This window comes from Symphalangus syndactylus, chromosome 19 (genome assembly GCF_028878055.3).
Source record: "Symphalangus syndactylus isolate Jambi chromosome 19, NHGRI_mSymSyn1-v2.1_pri, whole genome shotgun sequence".
NCBI classification, from domain to species: domain Eukaryota; kingdom Metazoa; phylum Chordata; class Mammalia; order Primates; family Hylobatidae; genus Symphalangus; species Symphalangus syndactylus.
In genome coordinates, this window is record NC_072434.2 from 9,607,230 (window position 1) to 9,620,863 (window position 13,634).

The following is a 13,634-nucleotide window of genomic DNA, read 5'->3' on the forward strand; positions in this document are numbered from 1 at the left end:
AATTACCTTTACAACATGACATAAAAGAATGGATCTGGAGACCTTTTGCTAGCATGAGAACATATTCTCTTTAGCTATACTTTAGTTGCTACAAAGTTAATATTATTAATGTTGTCACTTTGGCGCGGTGGCTCATGCCTGTAATCCCAGCACTTTGGGAGGCCGAGGCAGGCGGATCAGGAGGTCAGGAGATCGAGACCATCCTGGCTAACACGGTGAAACCCCGTCTCTACTAAAAAAATACAAAAAATTAGCCAGGCCTGGTGGCAGGCGCCTGTAGTCCCAGCTACTCAGGAGGCTGAGGCAGGAGAATGGCGTGAACGCGGGAGGCAGAGCTTGCAGTGAGCCAAGATCGTGCCACTGCACTCCAGCCTGGGCGACAGAGCAAGACTCCGTAAAAAAAAAAAAGTTATTATTAATCATCTAGCAGGCACAGTCACTTTCAGATATGTTATCTCATTTAATCTCTCTATATCTCAAAGAGGAGATGATTATCCCCATTTTACAGATGAGGAAATCAAGGCTCAGAGAGTTAAGTAACTTGCAAAACTTCTCAGAACTAGTAAGTAACAAGCCAAGATTCAAACCGGATCTTTAACTTCAAGGCCAGAGTCCTAGCTCTGTTCCTGCCAGCTGGGTGACTTTGATCAAGCTGCCTTGGTATCTTGACCTATAAAACAGGGTATCAATAGTGCCTAGTCCATAGATTCATGAGTACAGCACTCAAAACTGTGCCTGACTTGGAGAGAATGTCATGAAGTGTTGGCTATTATTATGATTATCATAATTATTGTCCCACAACTGCTTCCTCGGGCCCTCTTTTTGGGGGTTGGAGGTGGAAGGAGGACAAGACAATAGGGATGCTGAGTAAAAATTCTCCATCCTACCAAAGCCACTCATGACCAATACAGGCATGAGTTTGTGAGGCTATACTGGAAATGATAAGCTGTGAGAATGATGGGACTGAAGCACAGCTGAGCACTCACTGTCCCTCCTAAGTATTAAGTTCCACAAAAGGAGACAGGATATAAGGCAAGGCTCTTCTGAATCACTTCTCTGATGGTCTTCCAATTCGTGTCTATAAATGCAAAGAAATCTCCCCATTTTCAACAAATAATAGTAGCTGGAACTGAGGAGCTTTTCAGAATGACAGAAATAGACCCCCAGCTTTCCAATTAGATTCTCTTCAACTTAATGCATCAAACATTGAGCATTGATTCTCTTCTGAGTGCAGAGTTATGCAAAGATGGACGAGGGAGAGCTGTTGTCCTCCAGCAGCTTAATCTCACAGGGGACCAGACATACACTCCAATGACCATAACTCAAGGTGAAGTATATGTTAGAGTGAAGACTAAACGCTCAGAGGGCACAGAGGAGACAGCAATCCTCTGAGCTGGGTGAATCCAACAATGTTTTTGGAGCTGGTGGCATTTGAGCTTGGTCTTCAAAGACGCCCAGTACTTCCATAATTTGAGATGGGAGCCTGGAGAAGATGGGAAGGGAGAAGGGCATTTCAAGTGGGGAGAACTACAAGGGCAAAGGTGGGAAAAGGGCTATGTGCAGGAGACTGCAAGAGGTTTGGGTTCAATTCCAATCCTTTTGTTTGAGAGTTGCTAGCCATAGGCCAGTGGAGTTCAATGGTTCTCAAACTTGGGCATGCAACAAAATCAGCTGGAGGGCTTGCTGCAACGCAGATTCTTGGTTCTCATCTCCAGAGTTTACAATTCAAATAGATCTGGGGTTGAGCTAGGGAATTTGCATTACTAACAAGTTCTCAGGTGAGGCTGATGCTGCTGTCTCAGGAACCACACTTTGAGAACCGCTGCTATAGTAGGTGTTGTTGGTGCTCTGCCCAGATGCCTTTGACCAAGCCATGGTACTCATGAGCCAGCTGCTGTGAGTGTTGGCTGCTAATGGCTCACAGATGCACTTTCCTGAGAATTTGCCCTCATGACAGGAGCTGTCTTACCCAGAAATACCTGTGAAATTATGTCCTTCACCTGTGTGGCCCACAGCCAATGACTGATGGATTTGAAACTCCAAAGCCTGTTCCCTTGCTGCAAGGTGGGGCAGTCTACTTCTCCGGTGCCAATCATGCTTCAGAGCTCCCTGTGGGATCAGACTGAGGCTAGACTTCAGCAGAAGCCATATGTTTAATTTTTCCCTCTGCCTGATCCTGCTTCTCTCACTTCCTTAGAGGTTTCTCCTGAGAGCGCTCCCTCAATAAATCACTCTTCAAAGAATCCTTGTCGGAGGCTCTGCTTCTAGAGAACCTGACCCAGGGCAGTCCCCTTCTGGGTCTTTTCTGCTTATGAGTCTTCATTAGTGGGGCTTGTTATCTGCTGAAACATAGTGTGGGATGAGGAGTCAGGTGGCGCAATCTGCAACTTTCATTGACATTCGCTGTCTTGAGTAGCCTATTATTAACTAAATTCCTTCCTTTGAGATGGGGCTCAGGGAAATCCCCTTCAGTTACACTCCCTTTACTTTGGATGCTTTTTCGCCTTCTGCTATGGATTGAATTGTGCCCCTCTAACCCCCAAAATGTCTATGTCGAAGATTTAACCTCCTTTTATTTGGAGACAGGGCCTATACAGAGGTAATGAAAATCACATGAAGTCATAAGGGTGTGGCCTTGATAAGACAGGAATAGTGTCCCTTAAGAGACACCAGAGTGCACTCTCTGCACACACACACAGAGCTCGTGTGAGCACACAGCAAGGTGACAGCTACCTACAACGCAGGAAGAAAGGGTTCACCAGAAACTATGCCAGCAGCCTGATCTCAGACTTCCAGCCTCCAGAGTGGTGAGAAAATAAATGTCTGTTGTTTCAGCTACCCAGTTTATGGTATTTTGTTACAGCAGCTGGAGCTAAGACAACTTCCTTCATCATGCTTTACCTCCAGCAGTCTCCTCTGGTGTATCCTGCCTGATTCTCTCCAGCTCCATCTTCCCTGCCATTCTGTTATTAACCTCGAGGCTCTCTGGAGACATTCTCCATCCGCCTGAGCCACCTGCAGCCCTCTTCAATCTAATCAAGGGACTGTTGGATAAGCCTTTCATAACCATGACACCTTTAATAAAGTCTCCAGCTTTGAGAGAACATATGCTAGTTCTCAGCTTCTTCCCTCACCAAAATCCTCATTTCACAGTACTTAGTGAGTGGGTGTCCCATTTTGATGTTAGGGGTTATAGCTGCTTCCTTGAAGAAAAAGTTTTTCTTTTTATAATTCTTTTTGTTGTGAATGTTTTGACAAAGGGGATGGAGTAAAAACCCCTTTACCCCATCATCTTTAACCAGAAGTATCCATTTTATATTTATAAACACATATAGTATATATATAAAATTCATATCCCATTATAAAATGATGTTCGTATATATCATACTTTCTAATATATGGCTGCATAGTAGTTTCCAGTTTTTCTGTCTTAGAAACATCATTGCTATAAATCTTTGTCCACTTATCTTTGTATATTCCTTTATCTGATTATTAGGATATATTTCTAGAAATGGAATTTCTGTGTCAAAGACTACATGCATGTTTAAAACTTTGATGTACACTGCCACACACTATCTCTCACAAGGCTATCAGGGTCAAGTTACAAAGGGCTGCTGGAACATCACCTAGAAGGTGAAGCCCACAAAGGATGCCTCCCCCAGCCTGACCCCTGCAGAGAGGCATTCCTGAGAGAGAGCTCAACAAATGCAATATGCGATTAAAAAAATATGTATAAATGAGTGATAAAACAATTTTCATTTCTGTAATATTTCTTTGCCTAGACTTGGTACATGGTTAAAAGGTCATTAAATTTTTACTTTTTTATCCATCCCTTTAAATAAGTATTTATTGGTTTAAACTTTATGCAAGGTGCTGTGATAGGCATTGGTCCACAGTAAGTGATCCAAAAATGCATATATTGTTGACGAGCTTTATTCAAAGCTCCTCAAAGATTCTACAGTATAAAGAGATACAGGTGTGCAAATAAGTGAACAATGTTCACTTATTCAGTCAACAGATATTTATTGAGAACAGATGTGCCAGGCACTATTCTAAGCTGAGGATACAGTCATGAGCAGAAGCAACAAAACCCCCTGCCTTGGGGAGCTTACATTCTAGTGAGAGTAGATGATAAACATGATATACATGATAAACAGAAAAGTTAGACAGTGATAAGCAGGTCTGTCCCTATAAGGGTGAGAGAGCCCCAGGTAATTCAATTGGATTATATCTCCTACTCAAGAGGTTCACACCTGAATGCAGGTGGCACTGCCCTCATCTTTCAAAGGATACTTGGGCTATCATTAATATCATTAAAAGAAAAAAATTTAAGTGGAATTTTAATGATAGAAATGAAGAGTCAGGTATAAGAACTCCCAAATACAGAACACAGGGTGGCTGCGTCAGGTCCCTGACCTAAGAAAAGGAGAAAAATAAAACAGGGAAGAAAGATTTAATGTGTTTGTCTTGCGAGGGTAAGGTGCAGGAACGCTCTAATTTTAGATAGGGAGGCCAGAGAAAGGCTTATTGAGAAGGAAATTTTGTGTAAGGACCTGATGTCAATGAGGAAGCCAGCTATACTGATACCAGTGGCAGGAGCACTACAGGCAGAGGAAACAGCAAACACAAAGGCCTCAACACATAGTACAGACAGCACAGTGGCAGTCAGGAGTCCATGGGCAGGTGGAGGAAAGGCCACATGAAGGGGGAAGAGGATGCCAGTTGAGGACAAATAAGACTTTAAAAAGGTGAGGAGCTGGGAGCAGTGGCTCACACCTATATTCCCAACACTTTGGGAGACCAAGGCAGGAGGATCCTGTGAGCCTGAGAGCTCGAGACTAGCCTGGGCAACATGGTGAAACTCCATCTCTATAAAAATACAAAAAATTAGCCAGGCGTGGTGGCATGTGTCTGTAGTCCCAGCTACCCGGGAGGCTGAGGTGGGAGGATCACCTGAGCCTGGGAGGTCAAGGCTGCTGTGAGCTGTGTTTGTGCCACTGTGCTCCAGCCTGGGCGGCAGACCCGGTCTCAACAAAAAAAAAAAAAAAAAAAAAAAGAGGTGATGGGGTAGTTCAGCAGTGAAATACAAAACAAACAAAAAGGTAAAGCTACATATCATATCTATTGCCTGAAATTTGGAGTGGTTTAAGGTGATAATGAGTTTTTTAAAGCCTAGAAAAATGAAGTTTAAAGCATGCTGTTTTCAAATACCGTGTATGAAATGGGTGTTCTACAGTCATCAATTGTTTCCTGCATCCACAGAAGACAGAGAAAAAAGACTTAAAGATAACTCACCAGGCCTGTGCCAAAGAAATCAATCAGAAAACCTCTGGAGATCCCTTTTAGCAATCTGTAAGCCTCAACACAGTGTTTCTTACACAAAGAGTTATTGCCATTTCAGTTTAGAAACTTGGCAGAAAGAAAATGCTCAGCATTTCACTTTATTGAACATGAACACAATTGCTGTAATTCACATTCCTTCTCAAAAACCTTAAATGGTTCCAGTGTTACAAGAAAATACCTGAAAGCCTGTGATCTAGCTGTAATGTTCAGTTTTAGTTTCACTTTTTGCTTTACTCAGACTTTTTTATTCATTTTTCCCCAAATTCATCATTATGAATGACTACTCACCTTCACATCTTTTATCTGGTATACCAATGTGGCTTTTGAAATGCCTTTCCTACTCTTCTCCATTTAAAACTAGCTTTTCCGGGCCGGGCGCAGTGGCTCATGCCTGTAATCCCAGCACTTTGGGAGGCTGAGGCGGGCAGATCACCTGAGGTCTGGAGTTCGAGACCAGCCTGGCCAACATGACAAAACCCCATCTCTACTAAAAATACAAAAAAATTAGCTGGGCGTGGTGGCGGGTGCCTGTAATCCCAGCTCCTAGGGAGGCTGAGGCAGGAGAATCGCTTGAACCTGGGAGGCGGAGGTTGCAGTGAGCCACGATAGTGCCATCCCACTCCAGCCTGGGGGACAAGAGCAAAACTACATCTCAAAAAAAGGAAAAAATTGGCGAGACTCCATCTCAAAAAAAATAAAATTAAAGCATATATAAAAGTAGAAATACTCGTACAATGAACCTCCATATATCTATCACCCAGATTCAATAATTTATTGCCACATTTGCTTCAACTAACCCTCTTTCCTTTATAAAGGCTCTGCTTAAATAGTAAGCAAATTCCAGATTATCAGGCCATTTTAGTCATCCATAGTTCTCTATGCATCTCATGTACATATGCATTCCATCCATAGTTCTATATGCATCTCATATGCTTTATATGCATTTCGGTCACCCACAGTTCTATATGCATTTAAGCTCATGCATTTTATTACATAAGCTTAAAGCCAGTATCACACATAGTAAAATGAATAACACCCAGTCTACAAGAAAATTTCCTCAGTTATCTTAAAATGTCCTTTTTTGGCCAGGCGCAGTGGCTAACACCTGTAATCCCAGCACTTTGGGAGGCTGAGGCAGGCAGATCACCTGAGGTCAGGAGTTTGAGACTAACCTGGCCACCATGGTGAGACCCCCAACTCTACTAAAAATACGAAAATTGGCCAGGCGTGGTGGCAGGTGCCTGTAATCCCAGCTACTCAGGAGGCTGAGGCAGGATAATTACTTGAACCCAGGAAGCACAGGTTGCAGTGAGCTGACATTGTACCACTGCACTCCAGCCTGGGCAACAAGAGAGAAACTCCATCTCAAAAAAAAAAAAAAAAAAAAAAAAGTCATTTTTCAGTTTGTCTATTCAAATCAGCATCCACCACTATCCACACATGGCATGTGGTTATAGGAGCTCTTAGGTCTCCTTGAATCTAGAGCAGGCCCCTTTCCTTAATTAACATTTTTTATGCCACTGACTTTTTGAAGAAACCAGGTCGCTTGCCCTGTAGGATGAGCCACATTCTAGACTTGTCTATCAGTTAGGATAGGCTAGGTTATACTGTGGTAATGAGCAATTCCAAAATCTCATTGGCTTAAAACAATGAAGCTTAATTTCTTACTCCTCCTATATACCCATCTCAGATTGAGCTACAGCTGACTGATAAAAACAGAATTCCTTTACCCAAAATATTGAAAAGAATGTAAATAAAAACTGAAACAAATTGATACAAATGCTTTAAATAAAGTATATCAGTGACAACTTCCTGTTTAAATAAATACATTGTTAAAAAATCATGCCAGAGCATTTTGTTATAATTACTAGGAAAGACATGAGGAGCCCTGCTGTTAAACATCAGTATCACTTCCAGACCCAGACTGATAAAAGTAGTTACTGTGTAGAACATTGCTGGTCAATTATGGCACAGGAGGAAAACAGCCCCAAAGGGTCTCACATAAGCAATTAAATGCCTCAGCCTCGAAGTCAATTATTCTTCATCTCATTGGGCAGAACTGGTCACATGGCACTACCTAAACAAACGCCAGGAAGTATTATCTTGCCACGTCCAGGAAAAGCACAAATCTGGACATTTCAGTAAGCTGCATTACTGGCTACTAGTGTATTTGATTCCTTGCAGTGTCGCTTTACTTGTTCCTCTATCTCCTGAGTTTCCTGAAAATGGAGGTTATCTCTAGAGTTTGATTAAATTCAGGTTCAGTAATTTTGGCAAGAGTACTTCATAGGCTGGTCTGTGTGCTTCACATAAAATCACACCAGGAAGCATACCGTGTTTGACTGCAGTAGATTGTAGCAGTAATGGCTCCCTCTCACCCCAGCCAATTTTTTCTTTTTTTTGAGATGTAGTTTCGCTCTTGTTGTCCAGGCTGGAGTGCAATGGCGTGATCTCAGCTCAATGCAACCTCTGCCTCTCGGGTTCAAGCAATTCTCCTGCCTCAGCCTCCTGAGTAGCTGGGACTACAGGCGCATGCCACCACACCTGGCTATTTTGTATTTTTAGTAGAAACAGGGTTTCACCGTGTTGGCCAGGCTGGTCTTGAACCCCTGACCTGAGGTGATTTGCCCACCTCGGCCTCCCAAAGTGCTGGGATTACAGTCATGGGCCACCATGCCTGGCCCCAATTTTTTCAGACTTCCTTGTATTCCTGCCCTTGGGCAGGTACCTTGTTTTCACTCTGAGCTTGGACACATGACATGATTTGGCAAGCAGACAACAGCAAATCTGATGGCAAACAGAGACTCAAAGATCATTTGCACTGTATTTAGAGATAGCAGAAGAAAAAGAAAACTTTGCACACTGGGGATTTCCCTCTTTGCTACTTTTCAGAATGCTGAGACTATCATCTGAAGAAGCCTGGATTAGCCCCCTGGAGGACAAGAAACAACTTGGAGCAGAGATGAATAGTCCCAGCTGAGGCCACCTAGACCCCTAACCTGCAAACCTTAAAATATGTGAGTGAAGTCACCATACACTATCTAGACTATAGGAGTTGCCAGCTGACCACAGATACAGCAAAGCAAGCACAAGCCAGAAAAAAACTGCCAGCATATCCCCAGAATTGTGAGCAAATGAAATTGTTGCGTTAAGTCACTATGCTTTGAAGTGGTTTGTAACAGAGCAAAAGCTAACTGATACACTGGTTAATCCATTTTTAATAAATCAATAGATTCAGATCCCTGCATTGTAAAGTTCCCCACCAATCTTTCAATTAATGCTCATCCACTGATTGTTGCCTATATCAGTGTTTAATTTCATGCAAATCAATAACTTTTTACCTTTTTTTTGAGACAGGGTTTTGCTCTGTCACTTAGGCTGGAGTGCAGTGGCACAATCGTGACTCACTGAAGCCACGATCTTCTGGGCTCAAGCAAACCTACCACCTCAGCCTCCCAAGCAGCTGAGACTGACTACAGGCACGTACCACTCTGCCTGGTTTTGTTATTTTTAACTTTTTTTTTGTAGATATGGGGTCTAGCTATGTTGCTCAGCTGGTCTCGAACTTCTGAGCTTAAGCCATCCTCCCGTCTTGGCCTCGCAAAGTGCTGGGATTATAGGTGTGGGCCACCATGCCTGGACTAATGATGATTCTCTAATTCTATCATATCTTCCACATTAACAAGCAGGAATTCTTCTGCAAAGCACTTTCTCTCATCTACCAGGGTTATCTAGTAACTCTCAAATATAGTCTGTACATGATAGATGCCCAATTCTTTCCTTTTAAATACAAATATTCAAATGAGTAATTCTGCCCTAGTTACATCCCATGGAGTCCAATGAGGGTTTTGTTTTAGTCTTTTATTTTTTCTCTTCTATCAATATGGATTCACTTTTAAATATATTTAGTATGGTTGTAGTCAACTGTAAATTTTTTTTTTCTGCTCAAATTGCCCTTTTTTTTTTTTTTTTTTTGCTAATAAGAGTACTTTCATGTTGGCTTCTGTATCCTCTTGACATTATCCATTAGTCTCTACTTTCTGGCACAACAAAATGTCCCAGGTTCATCTTGTCTATTTCTTGTCACACTTTTGGAATTGGCCATTCCTCCAAAGAGTCTTGGCTCCAATTAATGGGAAAGGTATTTAGAGATCACAATCTGGGTACTTGATGTGCTCACTGATATTTGGATGTCACTGCTTCTAGATCTTTTCACGGACTTAAGAAGTAGTATTCTTAAATAAGAGAAAGAGGGCCAGGTGTGGTGGCTCATGCCTGCAAACCCAATGCTTCGGGAGGCTGAGGTGGTCAGATTGCTTGAGCTCAGTAGTTTGAGACCAACCTTGACTCCAATCTGGGTGACAGGGCAAGACCTTATCTCAAAAACAACAACAAAAAGTAAGACTATGTGTTTCCTAACCCTTCTCTGAGGTTTTCAAGCCAGAACAAATAAAAGTAAAGGCCAGGTGCAGTGGCTCATGCCTGTAATCCTAGCACTTTGGGAGGCCGAGGTGGGCAGATTGCTTGAGCTCGGGAGTTCAAGACAATCCTGGGCAACATGGTGAAAAATACAAAAATTAGCCAGGCTTGGTGTTATGCACCTGTAGTCCCAGCTACTTGGGAAGCTGAGGTGGGAGGATGGCTTGAGTCCAGGGGATGGAGGTTGCAGTGAGCCAAGATCGAGCCACTGCACTATAGCCTGGGTGACAGCTAGACTCTACTACAAAAAAAAATTTTTTTTAATTAAAAAGTAAAATCACTTGTTTTACAGGGCCCACCTCAGGTTCCATGATGTCAGTGAAACCCTTCCATAAGTACTTTCTCTTTTCTGACCTCTTACACTGTTTACTGTCTATATTGCTCACTTCGTCCTTTGCATCAATCAATTAAAAAATTAATGCACTACGATCTGAAGAGCACCAGAATGGATGCTGTGGGGATGCAATGTATTACCCATTAAATTTTCATGTGCAGTCACTTCCTTGATTAAGCTATATACTGAAGCCAAAGCTTTCTCATTTCCCCCACGGTGGCCAGTACTGCTGACTGATAAAAACAGAATTCCTTTACCCCAAATATTGAAAAGAATGTAAATAAAAACTGAAACAAATTGATAAAAATCCTTTTAATAAAGTATATCAGTGACAACTTCCTGTTTAAATAAATATATTGTTAAAAAATCATGCAAGAGCATTTTGTTGTAATTATGAGGAAAGATTTGAGACTACTGTTCCCTCTACAGAAACACTATGCACAGATGCAAAATGATCAAAGGCTGATACAATAATGAATCTCAAGTAAGTAGCGGAGCCATCATGTGCCTGTATGGGAAAAAAATCAATATAAATGCTTTTAGCAGTGCTAGTTAACTGTTAACAAGCAGTTAGCAAAAGAAACAGCTTGATGCAAGAGTAATAGTCTAAATATATAACAATATATAAGGCCAGCTACATATAATAGTTGTGGTACATATCAGCTAAATACCAGCCTTGATTTGATGAAAAATAGCAAGTGGAGCTAAAAACTGCAACTCTCATTTTTTTGTAGGGACAGGGTCTCACTGTCTTGCCCAGGCTGGTCTTGAACTAGCCTCAAAACTAGTCTCCCAAAGTGCTGGGATTACAGGCGTGAGCTACCATGCCCAGTTTCTAATTTATTTTTAAAAGTGTCAGGTGGGCGCGGTGGCTCATGCCTGTAATCCCAGCACTTTGGGAGGCTGAGGTGGACAGATAACCTGAGGTCAGGAGTTTGAGACCAGCCTAACCAACATGGAGAAACCCCGTCTCTACTAAAAATACAAAATTAGCTGGGTGTGGTGGCACGCACCTGTAATCCCAGCTACTTGAGAGGCTGAGGCAGGAGAATCGCTTGAACCCGGCAGGCAGAGATTGCAGTGAGCAGAGATCGCACCACTGCACTCCAGCCTGGGCAACAAGAGCAAAATTCTGTCTCAAAAAAAAAAAAAAGTGTCTTTCTAAAGTATTTTTCATAATAAAGAAGTTTCCTTTGGTTAGTGCTGCCTCAGAATATACTACCCTGAAGCATGACTACATTTTTATATTTATATAATTTCTCTGGAAAGCAATTAGCCAATATATTTTAAAAGTTATAAGTATGTTTACAATCTTGCACCCAGTAATTCTATTCCTTGAAATTTAATCTTAGAAAGTAAGAAAAAAGGTGAAGGTCCCAGTAGCAGGAATATGCGTAGATGTCCCCTGTGTATTACAGAGGGGACAAACTGTGTAATGACAGAGGGAAGAAAAAGAAAATTAGTTTAAATGTATGCCAACTGGCAAATGTTATTTTAAAATTGTACTTATGAAGCCTGTGATATAATACTAAATTAAAAAAAGATGACACAAAATCGTCCATACATTATTATTCTAACTGTACGGCATATGGTCAACAACTGGAAGAAAATAAATACAGTAAAAGTTTTGTGACAGGGTAATAAAATTCTGGGCAATTTCCAGCCTCCCATTCCCCCTTGCTATTTTCCAAGTTTTCTATAATGCTGTAACCCTCCACAGTGGAGTCCTGAAACAATATACGAAAGGTAGCAGGGGCTTACTAATCATAACCCACTAGGTAAAGACAGAAAAAAACAGGAAGATAAAATTCAGTAACATTAATCATTTTTCAGGACCTCACTGGCCTCCCCAGTACTTGGGTGAATTTTGGTGGGGGAGAAAGGAACTAATGGGATTCAAAAACTTCCTACAGAATTTTTTGAAACACTGATTTAATAGCAGCTTCTGGCAAGTTGTGAAGAAGTAAACTTAATGGATAAGGTACGATTTTAACCCTCATTTAGGGAAACTTTAATTAAACACAGCACGACCACCTAATAAATAGATATTCAGTTGTTTTACTTTTTTGTGTTTGTCTAAAACCAGGGCCTGACCAACTACCAGGAATAGCGGAACTCCTGATGAGGCAGCAGCTTCCTCATCAACGGGCATTCATTTCACTTGACAAGCAAAGCCCAATGGAATGCTGTCGAAAAATACTGGTTGTCTTTCCACCTCATCTCTCTTTGGCTTATTTGTTGCTGATCCTATGCTCTAGTTCCCCTTATATGAATCTCCCTTGTCCTTTCATGCTTAAATTAACATTCGATTTTGGCATCTCGACCTTTTTTCATTCCTATTCTAAAATGCCTACAGAATCAAATGAAAGAAAGCAAACCAAATAAATACTTCAAAGTAAATGAATGAGAAAAATAAAACAAAAAATAAATGAATTGTTTTATCTTGCCGTCACTCTCTACGAAAGGTAAGAGCCTAATTTATGAATGTACATTTAGCTTATATTATTATTGAGAATAACTTTCTCTACTGGTTGATTTAGGTACAGAACCTACAATATCATGAGGATATTTATTAACTGTGACTATGGAGATAGGTTTAAAGTCTAAATACATTGTGCAGGTTAATTTTTAATTCTATAAAGTATATTCACTTACCACAATTTCCTCATTTTGAAGCTGCCCCTCTGTGTGTACCAAATCTAAAAAACAAATGTAACAGAAGAAATGAGTTAAGGGTCAAAATACATGAGAATAGCTATTGAAATTTATATTCAGCAAAATATGATATCTGGTAAATTATGAGACCAGGTTTGAAGGAATCATCGTTTGCATGTTGAAATTTGATTTAAAATAGAGGTATATGATACACAAGGCAAAAAAGATAAACCATGAGCTATAAAATATCCTAGTGAGCATAAGCAAAAGGGAATGCAAATGTCAATTATATTAACAGTAAAAGAATATAAGGAACTGATAAAATGTGAAAATTTCTTTTTAAAACATTTATTTTAAAAAATCCCCTTTTCAACAAAAGTGAACATTTGAGGATCCAGCTACTAACAGAAAGGAGCCATTTTGCCATACCCACGGGTAACAACTAGAGCTGAGGTTCTCAGTGAAACTTTCACTATGATGCATAATTGTGTGGCCCATGAAGTAATCTTTTCTGGTATCCAAGTTTTAAAAATGTTTCCTTATGTAATTTTAGAGCAGATTAATTTATTTGATCATGAGTTAATCATATCAAACATTCTTTTGGAAACATGAAAGATTTAATTGCTATAATGACAGCTAATGACAGCTAATGACAGCCGGGCGCGGTGGCTCACGCCTGTAATCCCAGCACTTTGGGAGGCCGAGGCGGGCGGATCACGAGGTCAGGAGATCGAGACCATCCTGGCTAACACGGTGAAACCCCGTCTCTATTAAAAATACAAAAAATTAGCCAGGCGTGGTGGCGGGCGCCTGTAGTCCCAGC

General features: G+C 41.1%; 1 protein-coding gene across 26 annotated transcripts in view; it reads right to left on the reverse strand.

The window, feature by feature from the left end:
- The window catches only part of IFT25 (intraflagellar transport 25), a 46,316-nt gene that overhangs the window by 12,466 nt on the left and 20,216 nt on the right, over positions 1 to 13,634 (reverse strand). For 9 of the 26 annotated variants that reach the window (XM_063613196.1, XM_055235329.2, XM_055235327.2 and 6 more), the window contains 2 exons: positions 12,812 to 12,855; positions 5,632 to 5,969 (listed from right to left, as the gene is read on the reverse strand). In XM_063613196.1, coding sequence (XP_063469266.1) covers positions 5,643 to 5,969; positions 12,812 to 12,855 — 371 coding nt within the window. In that variant the 3' untranslated portion in view covers positions 5,632 to 5,642. Of the gene's footprint in view, positions 1 to 43; positions 2,343 to 5,354; positions 5,970 to 10,453; positions 10,665 to 12,811; positions 12,856 to 13,634 lie in introns of those variants that run through there. The other 17 variants (XM_063613201.1, XM_055235333.2, XM_055235337.2 and 14 more) reach the window with 5 other exon arrangements.